The sequence below is a fragment of the Pyxicephalus adspersus genome, chromosome 7, assembly GCF_032062135.1.
Source record: "Pyxicephalus adspersus chromosome 7, UCB_Pads_2.0, whole genome shotgun sequence".
Classification (NCBI taxonomy): domain Eukaryota; kingdom Metazoa; phylum Chordata; class Amphibia; order Anura; family Pyxicephalidae; genus Pyxicephalus; species Pyxicephalus adspersus.
Window position 1 is genome coordinate 6,375,766 of NC_092864.1, and position 17,025 is coordinate 6,392,790.

General features: G+C 38.7%; 2 protein-coding genes across 2 annotated transcripts in view; one reads left to right on the top strand and one right to left on the bottom strand.

The window, feature by feature from the left end:
- Window positions 1-9,720: 9,720 nt before the first annotated feature.
- On the bottom strand, window positions 9,721-12,403 carry LOC140334984 (uncharacterized). Its single transcript, XM_072417304.1, has 3 exons — window positions 12,271-12,403; window positions 11,483-11,830; window positions 9,721-11,010 (listed from the first exon to the last, which is right to left on the bottom strand). The coding sequence occupies exons 1-3, from the start codon at window positions 12,311-12,313 to the stop codon at window positions 10,751-10,753; spliced, it is 651 nt and encodes a 216-aa protein (XP_072273405.1). The 5' UTR covers window positions 12,314-12,403; the 3' UTR covers window positions 9,721-10,750.
- A 2,165-nt stretch (window positions 12,404-14,568) lies between these two features.
- Window positions 14,569-17,025, top strand: part of LOC140334711 (uncharacterized) — a 62,295-nt gene continuing 59,838 nt past the window's right edge. The window contains exons 1-2 of the mRNA XM_072416951.1: window positions 14,569-14,905; window positions 15,068-15,355. Of these exons, the coding sequence (XP_072273052.1) occupies window positions 14,701-14,905; window positions 15,068-15,355 (493 nt within the window). The 5' untranslated portion in view covers window positions 14,569-14,700. The remainder of the gene's footprint in view (window positions 14,906-15,067; window positions 15,356-17,025) is intronic.

The window sequence follows — 17,025 nt, forward strand, 5'->3', positions numbered from 1 at the left end:
ATGTCTGTATCAGGGGACATAGAAAGGTCCTGTATCCAAACAACTAGAGGGTAATCAATAGTGTACAATGAAATATTAAGGCAAATATAATAAGAGTAACACTAGGTATTGGTAACAGTTTTATGTAAATATATATATATATATATATTAAAACATTCCCTGATCTGATCATTTGCTGGCAAATGTTTTAAAGCCTGGACCTTATCCATTCCAAGTTTGCTGGATCCCCTAGGATTTCCTATGATAGTCTATCTTCTCCAGTCCTGGAGAGCTTCAATAAATCAGGCCCATTAAATGGTTCATCCAACCTTGTCCAAATTATGATTCAAATGTATGCTGCCTTTCTACAAGTCTGATTGGCATGAAATTTGTTGTATTGGCAGAGTTGCTTTTAATAACATGTATTTATATATAATATATTTGATTGATTGAGTAACTTTCAAAGTCCCTTTCCTTTGAAGTTCAATTTTACACAATCTCCTATTTTATTCTCTGTCCTTCTCCATGAAGTGCAGGCGGGTATGGGAAGGGTGTATTGTGAGAAGCTTGCAGTGCGTGCAATAAAATCAGAGCAATCAATTTTACAAGACTATCCTGTACAACAGTGCAAGGTTTAGGGCAAGGCAGGAGGCCATGGCTTATGTGCTTTCTATATTGTTTACATGTTTTATATACTTGTTGCACTCTCAGAATGCTGGGCTTTTACCCTACTTTTACACATTAGTGACAGTCATGCAAATTATTTTTATAATCTGAGAAGCTGAATGAAAAGTGCACTGAAACATTGTTCTCCCCTATGTGTGACTTAATCTACTACAAAAAACAAAAAACAAAAATTAGTTCCTGATCTCCTCTAGAAAACTGAGATTTCTTATAAACAGGAAACACTTATCACAGAAACAAATGTTTAGCAGAACTGCAATGACCACCAATGGCTCCTCTCAACAATCCCATGATAGGGAGCTGAACACAGAGTTTATGTATAAAGGCCAATTCTCTGGGCCTGATTTATTAAAGCTCTCCAAGGCTGGAGAGAATACACTTTCATTAGTAAAGCTGGGTAACTCAGCAAACCTGGAATGGATTTCCTAAAAGTCATTAGCTATTTGTTAGCAAATGTTTTGAATCCTGGACCAGATCCATTTCAGGTTTGCTGGATCACCCAGCTTCACTGCTGTATTCTCTCCTGCCTTGGAGAACTTTAATAAATTAGGGCCATTGTCTCAGATTTGGACAGTCATATGTAAACATTGTAGATTAAACTAGCTCCTAATCAAAGCAAATTACTAAAGATTTGTTATAATGATTTTACCGTATGTATATGTGCATGATATGGTAGTGAAGGAATAAACGTAGAAATTATTTTTTTTTGTAGGATTTTTGTAGGATACTTCTAATCTGATCTGTTTTGAGGTTTATAACTGCCAAAGGTAATAAATTGCAAAGGCTCTGAACATAGCTTGTGTTCCAAAATCCTAGGGGGTGGGATAGGGGCCAAGCAAAAAAACAATAAAAACAAAAATGTGGACTTTTCATAAATTGAAGTTAAATATGGGTGAACAAATTGCATTTGTAAACCCAGCATGGTGCAAGTTTGCATCCACATTTCATTTATCGGTTTGCTAATAACTGATAGTCACATCCTTGTAAGTTTAAATATTCTACAATTTTTTTTTCAGTCTTTCTTCACAATGAAGCCGCCTTGGTGGTTTTCGCTCCAACATCGCACAGAGCCCAGCTGGGGGAGAATATTGTTCTGCAATGCTCTTTTAAGGTGGATGATTCTTCGATAAATCCTCAGTTCCTCGCCATTTTGTGGATGTTTCAAGCTGAATCAAGGATATTGTGTTACCACCGATAATTTTTACAGCTCTCCTGAATTATTTGAGTTCCTGGTAAAGCATAAAACTGATGCCTATGGGACCGTTAGGGCTAATCGTCGAGAAATGCCACCCATGTTTAGCAAACAAGAGCTGAAAAGTGGAGAAATAGTTGCCTGGCAAAAAGGAAAATTGATGGCCCTGCGATGGCATGACAAAAAAGATGTGTGCCTTTTGAACACCGTACACAATTCCGCCAATGCTATGGCTAGAACAAGAGGGGGGAAAGACATTTTGAAACCAGAGGTTGTTCTGGACTACAATAGTACCATGGGGGTGTTGATAGAGCTGACCAGGCGATGACTTTTTATCCCGCTGTTAGAAAACAACAGAAAAAATATAAAAAAATGTTTAGACATCTGGTAGAACAATGTCTTTGGAATGCTTTCACTCTAACAGGCCTGTACTACCCTATGATTTTATCTGGCAAATTTGTGAGGTCATATGTCTAAAATATCAAAGAGCAGAAACGGACAGAGTTGGACGCCGTGCTACCACAGTGGTGAACCCAGAACGCCTGACTGGTCGCCACTTTGTGGACTACATACCACCAAGCGCAAGGAAAGAAGCGCCAACAAGGATGTGCGTGGTGTGTTGCGCTAAGCGTGATGACTCCGGGAGAAAAAAAAGAAAGGAAACCCAGTTCAACTGCCCGGATTGTGATATTGAACTCTGTGCTGTCCCTTGTTTTAAAATATATCAGACCCGGGATGTTTATTAGTTGTGTATTAGTTTATGAGAAAATCATAAAAACCTCAGATTTTTGTGTTTTTTATTTGTGTCAATAGTCCAATTACTTTAGAGCCCCTGAAATGAAATGATTGTGTAAAAAAAAGGTTTTAGTTCCTTACATTTTTATGAAATCTTTTTTTCAACCCACTGAGTTAAAGCTAAAAGTCTGCAGTTCAACTGCATCTGCGTTGTTTTATTTAAAATTCATTGTGGTAATGTACAGAACCAAAATTAGAAAAAAGTTGTCTCTATCTAATTATTTGTGGACCTAACTGTATTAGAGAGGGATCCAAAGGACAGAGGCAGGTTGAGGACAGGTGAGGGCACAGGGCCTGCTCCCGGGACGTACCAACTAAGGGTTGTGTCTGACGAACTCACCAACTGTTGGCTGGGGGTGTTTGATGTCACTTAGGATGAAGTGGATGACTGAGTTAACCAATCAAGAATCGCTGGGTTAAGATGGTCAAGATAGGACCGCTAGATGACACCGGGAGCTCAGGCCTCTCGCTGCGACTCCTGTGACACGCCCCCTTACTTTGCCGCTCCTCTGTGCATGACCTGCCACTTCTCTGTCTGACATACTTTTTCTTGAACTAAATAAGTTAAAAGCAAATTCAAACACACCTAAAAGTGACAAATATATTTTTATTTTTGTACAGAAATAGGCCACTAAAAGCTTTCACCACAAATAATTGCAACAGTGAACTGCGTATATATTTTTCTTTTTGTACTGAAATAGGCCACTAAATGCTTTCAGTACAAATAACCGCAACAGTGAAGTGCGTATTTTTCTGGAAATTTAAATTGCTGGAATGACAGAGCTGTATAATGGCTATCTGGATCCCCAAATAATCTTTCCCTGCACTTTTAAATTGCTTTTCTAGCACTGTCCCTAGCGCCTTCTGACATCTCGCCCTGCACTAAGATGTTGTGAAATGATTCCTTCTTATTCTTTCTCTGCACTTGCAAATCGTTTTTTGAGTTTTTCCTATCCTATTGGGTTTTTCCTATCACTCCCCTTAGTGCCTGCATATGTCTCTCCCTGCACTCAGAACGCTGTAAAGTGTCTTAATCCAAGATGGCAAGAGGCTATTTATAGGGCTGTAACATCACAGGGCTGACTGGCTGCTGATTGGCTGCATGCATGGCATTATGGGTCATCCCGCCTTCCCAGATTTCCTTGCCCCATGTCCTCACACGTGTAGCCGCCATTTGCCTCGAATCGCAAGGAAATTCGGATTCGTTGCAAATTGATTTCTTTCTGAAATTTGGATTGAATTCCACTTCGTCAGCTTCTATTCGCTGATCTCCAATTGTCATATTTGAATTATTTGATCTGGATATAATGTTTGTATATATTAAATGTATATATCAAATGTAACTGATAATATTTTAAATGGTACTGTAATCATACTGAACTTATATTACAACATTTACCTCAATTTGTATTCACATAATATATATTTGAGATATATTTACTTAAAAACCACTATATATACTGTTTATTCTTGTATTAGGTTACAGAATTTCTATATGTATTTTTATTTTTACATTCCCTTTCATTTCACACTTTTGCTTGAAACAGTATTTATGTTTATGCTGTAGTTATGTCTCTGACCATTCCCCAACCAATGTCCCGATGCATACCCTGTGGAGCCATATTGTCTGGCTCTGCTATCTCCCCATTGGTGCAGCACTTTTATACAGGCACCCATCGTAGATTGGCCGCAACTAGTGGCCCTCTAATCTGCAATGAAGTTGGGTGGTGGGGGCAGGAAACCCGAATGTGTTAATTCCTCCCCGTGGTCATCGCTATGATGCTCACAGGATGGGATTGATGCATTGCCCGGACAATGGATGAGACTCTCGTTGAGTCCCAGACATTTTGACATCACAGGGAGACCTGGAACGCTGATGCCTGCATGGTTTAAAAGCGGGCTCCGGAATCCCCTGGGGAGTGCACCGTATTATCAGGAGGACAATGCTGCTGCAGCACCCTTTATCGAGTTGGTGACATTCATTGGGTATGTACCCTTACCTTCATTAATGCCCCTACTTATGCTCTCTTAGACTTACTGCACACCCAACAGTACTTACTGTTTACTTTTTTATATTTCTTACTTCAGTATTAGTCAATAATTAGTACTCTAATTTCAATATCAATGGAAATTATAGTCAATGCATTATAGATTATACTGGGCCAATACCTATATTGACTATTAATATAATTATATACTATCTAGAACTTTTTTATCATTTATTTTAGACTCCATTACTGTGGGATCCCTTTACTTACCATTACCCTTGATGGGTGGGCCATATAGGCGACCCTCATTTCTCCTCATTTGAATACTCCTGAGACCAGGTAACTTTTTATTTTATTAAAGAATTCCTTTCTACTCAAAATTAATAATATAGTACCAATCCAACATATATCTATTCCGTTATATACAGCAATTAATGACAAATGTATCTCCATTCAACACACTTCATCTACTTCATAATACTCCTTATCCAAGCCAACGCAAGTGACATTTCTTAACACTTATAATGCCCTGTTATGACTAGGTTATCTTTGTACAATTTTTTCTAAATTCTTCACAATGTATCTAATATATATTATACAAATGTTCTTATGTGATTAAGATGTTTTATGCTACCTAACGATTTATATTGACTGTTTATACTAGCAATATACTGTTATGTTAGACTTAAAATGTATCTTATTTTTAAAGCACTCAGAATATACATGCTAAGGCACACAGCTACCCCTGAAGAAACCTAATGTAGGTGAAACATGTCGGGTAACAATGCTGCGAGCACCTGTTGACTGTTCCATCGTATACGGCCATCTTCGCTAAGTTTATTTCTGATGATGACTAAATACTTGTACAGTAGATGATAAATGTCTAGTCTTGCTATTATTTAAAATATTAATAGGACCAAAACTGAGAAGGTCTTGTATCAATTTTTTCTGCCTATAAGGCAGAACCATTCTGATTATTGTTTGTATATTGATTATTGAATATAATTGAAATTGCCTCAAAAACCCTCTTTTGTCCCCTCTGTTTTGTTCTGTTGATTATACCACCAGGGTTGGCAATCATCCCACTCGAGGAATTGTACATATCTTGTATACACGTGACTCCACTGGACCTCCTCTTCTGTACACTACCATGTACCTTTGTATGACTTCTAGGTCTGCTTCCTGAACTTGCTTCTTCTTGACTCTCCTGTATGGTGTCATATTTATGGATCACCTGGTTACTGACCCTGGCCTGTCTGACCTCCTTTTTTATAGCCTGTCCTGGACATATGGGCTCCTGGTCGTCTGTCAATGCTTCCCCAAATATCATTCCTTGTGCACAGAAGTCTTGCGGGGCAACCAGGAGTAGGAGGGAGCTGGGATGGTGCAACTAGCCTCCCGAGGTTAAGCAGGGCCTTACTTCACATGAACAGTGCTTGGTTAGATTTGGGGTTTGGCCTTTGGTGGGCACTGGTGCTGCATCAGGGCCTTACACTAAGATTATGGTCACCTGACCATCATTGAAGAAAGGGTAAGACATTGTGTTCACTACTAAATATAAATATTCCATCCCCTCTATTATTCCATATCCCAGGAGAAGCTTTAACAAATCTAATACCATTGCATTACCATTATTTAGCTGCAGCTTAATGTGTATCTAAACCTAAAACAATGTATTTGTTGTTTTAGGTGGGGAAGTAAATGATTAGAACACCAGGCAGGTTTGTTTCCTCACTGGGGAGAGTCATCCTATTTACCCTGGAGACAATTGTCATCTAAATAAATATTAATGCAAAATTAAAATTTGTGTTATGACCTGAACAGGAATATGGAGGAAATCTTCCAATAGAAAAAAATCTTCCTGTGACTACTGAGTATTACCCTTACTTCATGTTTGTTTACAGGATGGGAAGACAAATCTCCTTAATCTACTAAAAACAGCCAGACACATGTTTTATGCCTTCCCTACTTCATCTAAAGTAGAAAAAGTAGAAATAATTTTTCTCCTTAAAAACTAGTTACATTTTTTACTTTTATAGTGCAATATTCTTTAGTGGCAGTTACTTTGGGCTATTTTTATTGGCTTAGTGGCCCCCACTCTTTCCTTTGCAGCTCTGGCTCCCAGGTTTGAGTCTCAGCCAGGAAACTTTCTGCATGGAGTTTGCAGGTTCTCCCCGTGTTTTCATGGGTTTTCTTCTGGGTACTCCAGTTTCCTCCCACATTCCAAAAACATGCAGTTTGGTTAATTGACATCCTCAAAATTGCCCTAAAATGGTGTTAATTACATATGTCTATTGTAGAAACATTAGATTCTGAGCCCCCTGAGAGACAGTTAGTGATGTTTGTAACTATGGACTTTGTAAAGTATAGTCGCGTAGAGTAATATTTTGGCATTTTATAAATTCAAGATAATAATTTGTACATTTTGTGTCAGGTGATTTGGTCACCATTTACCCATATTTTGCCGGTCTCCCAGTCCAGATTCACTTTTTAACTTTCCGTCTATTAACCCTCTTAGCGGTAATCCCGAGTGTGACTCGGGGTGGGGAAAAAAAGTAAAAAGCGGTAACTTTGGGGGTCCCTCTTACCTTAGCCCTGCGCTCCAGCAGCGATCACACAATCCCACTGTGATGGCGGGGAGCTTCTCCATCAGGGCCGTGGGCCGGAGTAATCTGCTTTTAAATACCGCCCGGGTCCCTACCACCCCTGCTGCACGCATCTGCAGTTAGATGCATGGTGCATCGGATTTCTGCATGGTGCATCGCATCTAACTTGCGATCACCATTAGTAAATCCAGGGGGTGATACCAGTGGAGATTTCCCGCTGACAGCACCACCTGAATCTACTGTAGCTGCTGCCCTGCTCGCATCTCCCAGAGGCTGATCTCCGGGTGATGCGAGCAGAAGAGTGAGAGGCGTAGGGACATCCCCTCCGCATCACCCGGAGATCAGCCTCCGGATGATGCGAGCAGGGGAATGAGCAGGGCGGGCACATCCCCACCGCATCACCCGGCAAGATGTGTGACATCTTCCGGGTGATGCGGTGGAGTGATGGATTCTGGGGGCGAGAAATTTAAAAGCAGATTACTAATGTAATTTTTTACAGTGAAATACACCACAAAACACACAATAAAAGTACAAATACACATTTTAGTGCACCAAGCATCATTGCCCAGTGCCCTGATTTACATTTTGCCCACTATTATCACTGACCTTGATCTGACCTTTTGATCACTTATAAATCACTTCCTGAATGTATCATTTCATCAACCTTGATTGTTCCTGACTGTTTGCTGGAGACCGCATGGCATCTAAACGACATCTTGCCGGCGCAAGCGCTGTTTTGGAGGAATTTGAAAGCAGCGATAGCAATTTGGAGTCCCTTGTGGAATCGAGCCACAGTGATTCACCAGGAAATTTGTCATCGCACAGCGAAAGTGAACTGAGCGACGATTCTGAACCTGTGCGCACATGGTGTCCTATTGACCTTGATGCGGACCAGGCAGCACTGCCAAGATTTCCATTTACCGGCGCACCTGGGATGAAAATTGAGGCTGAATGAGACGACTAATATGTTTGCTAACATATTACTTCTCACCTTCACACTATAAAAGAACATATCCTAAAATACATTTTTTATTTTGTTTTATGCAAGTACGCTGGACAACAAGGTGCTCCACACCTGAGGTTTTCAAGAAGCAGAAAGTGGGAACCTGTGACCAAGGATGACATTTGGCTGTTTCTGGGCTTGGTAATCTTGCAGGGAGTGGTGGGCAAACCCATGCAGAAGTGGTACTGGTCCAAGAACAAAATGGTTGCCACTCCATTCTTTGGCACAGTCATGCCAGAATACCGATTTTCCCTCATCATGAAGTACCTGCGCTTCACAAACAATAAAGAATTTGATGAGACTACCCATCCTGCACCAAAACTCAAGAAAATTTGGGAAGTATCTCAGATGATTCTACAAAATTTCCTATGTGCCAGAAAGAGATATCAGCACTGACAAAAGTCTAATGGCTTACAAGGGGAGGCTCAGCTGGGTGCAGTACATTGCATCAAAGAGGGCACGATTTGGCGTGAAGACCTATATGCTGTGTGAATCTTCATCTGGCTACATCTGGAATACGGTGCTATACACTGGAAAAGGGACACAGTTCAACCCCAGATACAGCCATTATGGATTGGCAACATCTTCAGTGCTATCTCTCATTGAGCCATTGCTAGGTCAGGGCTATTGCGTCATAACTGACAATTTCTACACCTCTCCTGAGCTTTATGAGTTCCTTCTGCAACACAGAACAGATGCGTATGGAACCGTTAGGGCTAACCGGCACAACCTGCCATCACTGTTTGCAAAAGGGAAGGTGAAGACAGGAGAAATTGTTGCCTGGCAGAAAGGAAAGATGATGGCGCTAAGATCGTGACAAGAAAGATGTGTGCCTGATGAGTACTGCCCATGATGCCTCCACTGGTCTGGTACACACAAAACGTGGGAAAGAAGTGATGAAGCCACAGGTGGTGATTGACTACAACAACACCATGGGAGGTATGGACAGAGCTGACCAAGCCATGACATTCTACCCAGCGATGAGGAAACAGCAAAGGAAGTACTACAAGAAGATTTTCAGGCATCTAGTTGAGCAGTGCCTATGGAATGCCTACATTCTGTACAGAAAAAATTGTCAGAGGCCTGTGAATCATTCAGACTTAATTTTGCAAGTTTCCGAATCCATAGTCAAGAACCACCAAACACCATCAGTGGCTATGAATAGACCTGGACGTCGTGCTTCCACCATTGTCAACCCAGAAAACCTGACCGGTCGTCACTTCACTGAATACATCCCACCAACCCAGAAAAAGGCGGCACCTACAAGGATGTGCGTGGTTTGCTGCTCAAAGACCGATGACAGAGGAAGGAAGAAACGCAAGGAAACCAGGTTCTACTGTCCTGACTGTGATGTTGGGCTTTGTGCAGCACCACACCCAGGATGTCTACTAAAAATGTAAATATTTTTTTCCAAAATCTGCATTTAATTTCTCTTATTATTTATCAATATTATTGCACCCTTGTTTGGAAAATTTCAGTTAGAATTTTTTGATAAAAAAACATTTTTTTGATAAATTACACTGTTGTGTCTATTATTTCATTTTTTTTATAATTATGTATTATAATTATGTATTATATTATAATTTATGATTATAATATAATAAATAAATATAAATATTATACCCAGGAGTTAATCCTTAGAATTACAGGCAGACAAAAATTTCTATGCAAAAAAAATAGGATCACTTTTTGCATCAAAAAACTGACAGAATTAGAACGTTAGTGGGGTTAAAAAACAAATATGTGTTATACGCGAATTTTTGCGCAGCAAAAATTTCATCAAAAAGGGTGAACAATAATTCTCCAAAGCAAAAAAAAGTTATACTCACTTGCGTTTACCCCTCTTAAAACAAACAAGACACGTAGGGAATGTCAGACCCAGCCTGGGCCATTGAGCTTATGGAGAATATTGATACTGAATACATGTTTCTAACACAGGTTTAGCATTTCCATTTTTTTTCTTTGGTTTTTATATTACAATAATCTTTATAAAAACGTTCCCCCCCCTCCAAAAAAAATACTGGTCTGGCACACAGAAGTTGTGGGCTGTTTGGGTATCCACCTAGAAAGCCCAGCTGCGGATGTATAGCACCCCTGGTATGTGATTACCAGCCATATCCAAGCTGTACGGTATAATTTTTAAAAATTTTTGCATTAGTACTTATCCCTCATGAAAATGCCTGTCTGCCTGTGTTTACCAGTGATTTGGCTTACTTGCAAAAATAATGGAAATAGCTAAAAAATACAATTTGACTCCAATATTCTTCAACAGAGATTGCCAGTAATTTTTTTGTGGCCAAGAAGTTCCAGGTTCCAAATTGACTGCCCATAAAACTTTGCAATTTTTTGATAATTAAATGTAAGCTAGGAGACTCCATATGTCGCTAAAGAACCTAATTGTAATTTGGGAAATCTACAGACTAGTCAAAAATAATTTTTGTTCTTTTATCTAATCAATGATGTGGAGGCAAGACTCGTGGTAAAACTCCCAGGGTAATGTTCTTTAAGTCATCATGGTAGACTCATCCAGATCTTGAACACCAGAATGATTTTCCCACTCCATCGAGTCAGACTCATCTTCTGGAGGTGGATGGTGCAACTCTTGAACTGGAAAACCAGAATTATGTTGGTAGGCCATCATATAGGACACATCTTGTGTAGGTGAATGGTGAGATTCTGGTACAGGTGCACCAAGATTTAAATTGCTGGGGGTCGCTGATGTAGTCATATCACCCTGTATATCTGGATTCTGTGATTCAGGTGCTGTCAAAAACACACAAAAAACAACTAGATATCTGAAATACAGGATAGGAGCTTCTACAGTAACTTACAGAGACTAATATAGTTTGCCGTCTCAACTATTCTAAAATAAGCATTCAGAAGCTATTTTTAATATGAAAGAATCTGGTTTGATACTTTCACAAAGTTTCTACTAAGTCTGTATTTGTTCAGTCCACTTTCTTAGTGTATTAATATAATGCTAAAATAACTTTCGGTTCAGCCATGTCGGTTAACCCCCTCTAGTGTTCTAATTCGGTCAGTTTTTTGATGCAGAAAGTGATCCTATTTTTTTTTTGCGAACAAATTTTTGTTTATATTGTGGGCCTGTAATTCTTAGGATTAACTCCCAGGTATGATAATTATATTTATTTATTATATTATAATCATAAATTATAATAACTACACCAAGATTTATTCAAATGTCTGCTTTGATTGCAGTGTATGTGATACTTACCACTGACATATAAATCTCCTGTACTCTTCTCTATTGGCTGCTCCAGACTGGGATGTTCCACCCTGCAGATATATTCCACACCATCATCTCTCTCCAGAGAGGGGGGGAAGGTCACAGATGAATTATATCCATACAGCTTGTCTTTCTGTTTGCCTAGTGGAGTATCAGTAATTCTGTATATCCCATCTGAAGACAAAGAATACATTTCTGCTGATTGTATCCCCTTTCTAAGCCATGTCACTGTCACAGCATCAGGGATGTATTTTGTTATTCTGGATTGTATGGTGGCTTCTTCACCGATCCTCAGGGGCGGGACTGACAGCTCCATGTTTGGCTTCCAGGGAAATTCTAACAAAACAGAAAGTGAAATATTCCCTACTTACAAAACAGCATTGCAAACATTGTGTGTAATATAATCATGGCGAAAGAAGTCTCAGTGTTTATAATAGACAAATATGAAAGGTGTTTGCCACCATTAGATAGATCCTGGTAACTAGATGTCATTCCTTTCATGCTGTCATTTACTCTTCCCTTCCTAAGAGTATCACAGACTGACTGTAACAATTATTCCTTTACACAATTTGCTAAATTATATATTAATAAACACCTGGCAGAGCTTTTATTCTTTTCTCATTCTTCCCAAAAATAAAATAAATGTTTTTTCCTACAGACTTTATTATAATAAAATAGATTACACGTCTTCAATACACAGATCATCAGCATAGTGTAATGGTTGCAGGACTGGAGGTATAATATGGAAATATAAAATGCTTTGACTCGTCTCTTACCTTTATCTTTTATTGACAGTTCCTTGTATTCCTCCTCATCCATGGATTTGTGTCTCCAGGTCACTCTCACTTTGAAGTTTATATTGTGTAAAAGATCCTCGGGGACTTTACATACACTGGTAACAGTAAATGTTTTATTCTGGAGGTTCAGAGAGCAAAGAACATCCCCAGTATCACACAGACTTGTCTTCACACCTTCCAGGACTTGTGGCTTTGCTAATATTAGAAATAAAAAAGTTTAAATACCATCAGCAACCATCATCCCATCTCATATATTTCAGAAAAAAAAATAGCTGAACCTGTATGTTATCCTGGTTCCATGGACTGTGTACTTCTGTTCCCTGTTAGATCCTTGTTGGTACCCAATACCTTTCATGTTTGCTCATTTCTTCATTCTGCATTACACTTCTTGTATTTGTTATCTCTGTACAAGAAATGGAAGCCGGGGACTCACAGTCCTCACAGACGGCAATGACAGCAATAAATCACTGTCAGAGATTCCAATTTTTCTTTGTTTTACTAAAATTGGGTTAGGGGTTTATTCACCCTAATTAGAGAGGCATCACATCTAACAAATTGCAATAAAAACTGATAGAGCCCCTAAAACATTTCTGCACAACCCAAAACAAAACTATATTTTGCCTTGAAGTGGTCTATAATAACCTAAAATTAGGATAGCAGTCTCCTGCTGCCAATGTCATTGATACATCTGAATAAAATATTATGTAAAAAAATACAATATATTAAATTAAATATATTAAATACAAGATATTATTCAGGTCATATAATTGTACATGACATGATCTTACCCCTCTCCAAAATGATAAAATATTTAAAGAAACAATGCTTAAAGGTGTTGTTACCTGTAACAGAGCAGTGTCATTTCTCACCTTTCTAGAAGCCCACAAAACACTGCCACATACCACGTTCCTATACATATATATACACATGTTCCTAGGCTGACACTTCCGGGTGTGTAGCTCTTGGTGGTTCCCCAAAGTACTCACTGGTTTCTCTTACTGACTTCAAGTCATTGTAGAATACATAAAATAATATGACGTCAACATGAGGGACCAGTGGGAGCTGCGGGGAACCATCAAGTTCGGCACACATAAAATATCTGTTTCCTGGCAGACTTAAGGAGAAGAGAAACTGGGACTGTGAGGTGGCAGAATGGGCATCTGGAAAAGTGAATATTTTAAATAAAACTTTAACAAAGGTAAAAAGCTTAACAGCATTTGTGGTTGGACAGAGTAGCTTTAAATTTGACCATATTTTGGTAGGGCCTTATAAAACTTTGCGAGCCACAAACCACAATACTATTAAAAGTGTATTGTATATTACACTTCATATCACCTATCACTACAACCATCACTATCATTTATTGATGATGAAGTAAATAAGAACATGGTGGAGATATGACCAGACAATAATAGCAAAACCCAATGACTTGCATGATCCCTTCTGTGTGAAGAATTGGTGTTTATATAGAGCAATTACAATTTACAAACAATATCCCAGACAATTAATACATTTGTTTTTCCATACAACAGTATTGACACATGCATGGTGATAGAAATAAGCAATTGTTGTCTTACCATGAATAGACCTGGGTATAAATTCCTTGGTCTCTGTTTGTCCATTACAGGAGACAGTGCAGCTGACTATCACCCCCAGGTGCTTGGACACAGATGGTATAAATGTCAGTAATGAAGTTATATTAACCAGCCCTTCTCTATCAAAACCTCTGGCAGTGAAAGAATGAATACAAAATTATAACCAGTTAATAAACATTTGGGATAACAAAAAATATGAAGGCTTCCTCAAATATAAATATATATACAGGTATAGTGTATATAAAAACTAAACAAAACTGGAAGTTATTACTGTGGTTTGCAATTTCTGTGAACGTGGGATTTTTATAGGCACCTTAGAATCATTCCATGTACACAAATTGTAATGAACACTGCAGCTAAGCACTACAGGTTAAAACATAGTGCTTGATTTATTAAACCTCTCCAAGGCTGGAGAATAAACACTTTTATCAGTGAAGCTGGGTGATCCAGCAAACCTTGAATGGATTTTTAAAAAGTCATTGTTAGTAAATGTTTTCAATCCTGGACAAAATTCATTCCAGCTTTGTTGGATTTCCCAGCTTCACTGATGAAAGTGAACGTCTCCAGCTTCTGACAGCTTTAATAAATCCGGCCCATAGTCTCAAATTAAAAAGTCACATCATAGTTACAAAGAGTGATTCTCAGAAAAAACTGCATATTTTCTATTTTTTCAGTGTTTCTTCACAATGAAGCCGCCTTGGTGGTTTTTGCTCCAACCCCACACAGAGCCCATCTGGGGGAGAACATTGTTCTGCCATGCTCTTTTAGGGTGGATAACTCTTCGATAAACCTTCGGTTCCTCGGCATTGTGTGGATGTTCCAAGAAAAAGAGGTTCTGAGGATGGACAACAAGGTGATGTCATCTCACCCCAGAATATTTATCAATAAACAGGACATCCCTCAAGGGATCGCAAACATTGAAATCAGAAACGTAACCATCTCCGACACTGGACAATATAGGTGTGTGATAGTTTACAGTCCAGACAGGGAATACAAGGATGTTGAACTCACAGTACATGGCAAGTATCAAATACAACCCTTTATTGCTAAATATTAAAATAAATATTTATGAAAATATATATATTTATTGACCCTGATATACCATGAAACCAATATTGGATGAATTACATTAAATCTGTCATTGCTCCTATAGTTCACATTGTTGTATTGTTCCATTCCAGCGATTCCATCAGTCGTCATTCAGAAAGTGGAGAAGCAGGACAAGACCAGTTTTGTACTTTGTTCGGTGAAAAGATTCTACCCCAGAGATATCACAGTGAAAATTCTCAAGGACGGCACAGTCACAGAGGACTCAGTAATGTCTGAATTTCACACAAATGCTGATGGCACTTACTCTGTTAACATGACCTGGAATATACCATCTGATGTCACTCCAAAGATGTTGTCCTGTTTAGTGAACCATGAAACCCTCACAACAAAATTACAAAAAGACATCCAGCTGGTTTATGGTAAACATCACATTCTTTCATTTACCTAAAGTGTCTAAAGCCCAATTGAACCCTCAATTTAAATCAGCCAAAAACATTCCAGTTGCCTCAAACAATGTTCCAAATCTTACAGCCAATTCCCAGCACACAGGTCAGACACCTCCTGATGGGTCAGGGTTAGAACTCTCCAATCAGCAGCAACCATGAACTTTGCTTATTAAAGATTTCTAGCTATGACTTACCAGGGGTGGTATATTTATTTACCGGGACAAAGGGGAGCAAATAAAAACTGTACATCATGAGGTATACATGGAATGATGGCTGTATAGACCACCCTTGCTGAGCGGCCTGTTCTGTTTTAGAAGCCGCCTTGGTGGTTTTTGCTCCAACCCCACACAGAGCCCATCTGGGGGAGAACATTGTTCTGCCATGCTCTTTTAGGGTGGATAACTCTTCAATAAACCTTCGGTTCCTCGGCATTGTGTGGATTTTCCAAGAAAAAGAGGTTCTGAGGATGGATAACAAGGGGATATCATCTCACCCCAGAATATTTATCAATACACAGGACATCCCTCAAGGGATCGCAAACATTGAAATCAGAAACGTAACCATCTCCGACACTGGACAATATCGGTGTGTGATAGTCTACAGTCCAGACAGGGAATTCAAGGATGTTGAACTCACAGTACATGGCAAGTATCAAATACAACCCTTTATTGCTAAATATTAAAATAAATATTTATGAAAATATATAAACTTTTTGACCCTGATATACCATGAAACCAATATTGGATGAATTACATTAAATCTGTCATTGCTCCTTTAGTTCACATTGTTGTGTTGTTCCATTCCAGCGATTCCATCAGTCGTCATTCAGAAAGTGGAGAAGCAGGACAAGACCAGTTTTGTACTTTGTTCGGTGAAAAGATTCTACCCACTGGTTATCCTTGTATTTAGAGCCAACCCCATTTAATTAAGTGGAAAGTAGGAAAAAAAGCAAAGTGGGGCTTTTTAGGCATAAAAATGAGTGGGTTTTACATAAAACATATAGCATCCGTAATAGAGTGCAAAGTTCATAAAATATCAGATATTAGTGCATACAGTAATGTTTACATACAAACACTGAAAGTGATCACATAGTACACAGTTGTTTCTGACTTCTGACCCGTTTCGCAGATAGACTTCCACATGGGACTTTTTTGAAAGACTTTTGCTAATTGATAAAGTGGTAACAGTAGAAAAACAATTATATACATAACAGCATTAATAATTACATGCACTTATATATATATGTTCATCAGTTTCACAGTGCCATAAAATTTGTTACCATACTGGATAATAAAAATTGTGTCTTCTATGAATATAAAATAAGTAGCATATGCTTAATCTGTGTCTTAGAAAAGGACATTCATGACATGTAAATTTATTTATGATCAGGACAAACAGGAGGGTGAAATTCCCCATGAACAATACTTTATAGGTCTATGTACATCAGTGCTACCACAATACATGACACTGAGCAGTGTGGTCAGTAGCCAAGATAAGTAAAGCCTCTCCCTTACAACTTATTACTTTTCTAAAAGCATTTTATTACATGGCAGGTTCTCTTTAGGTATCAAGAACAATCTATGCTTATATATATATATATCCCCCCGGCCCTGATGTAACTTGAAACAAATATTGTATGAATT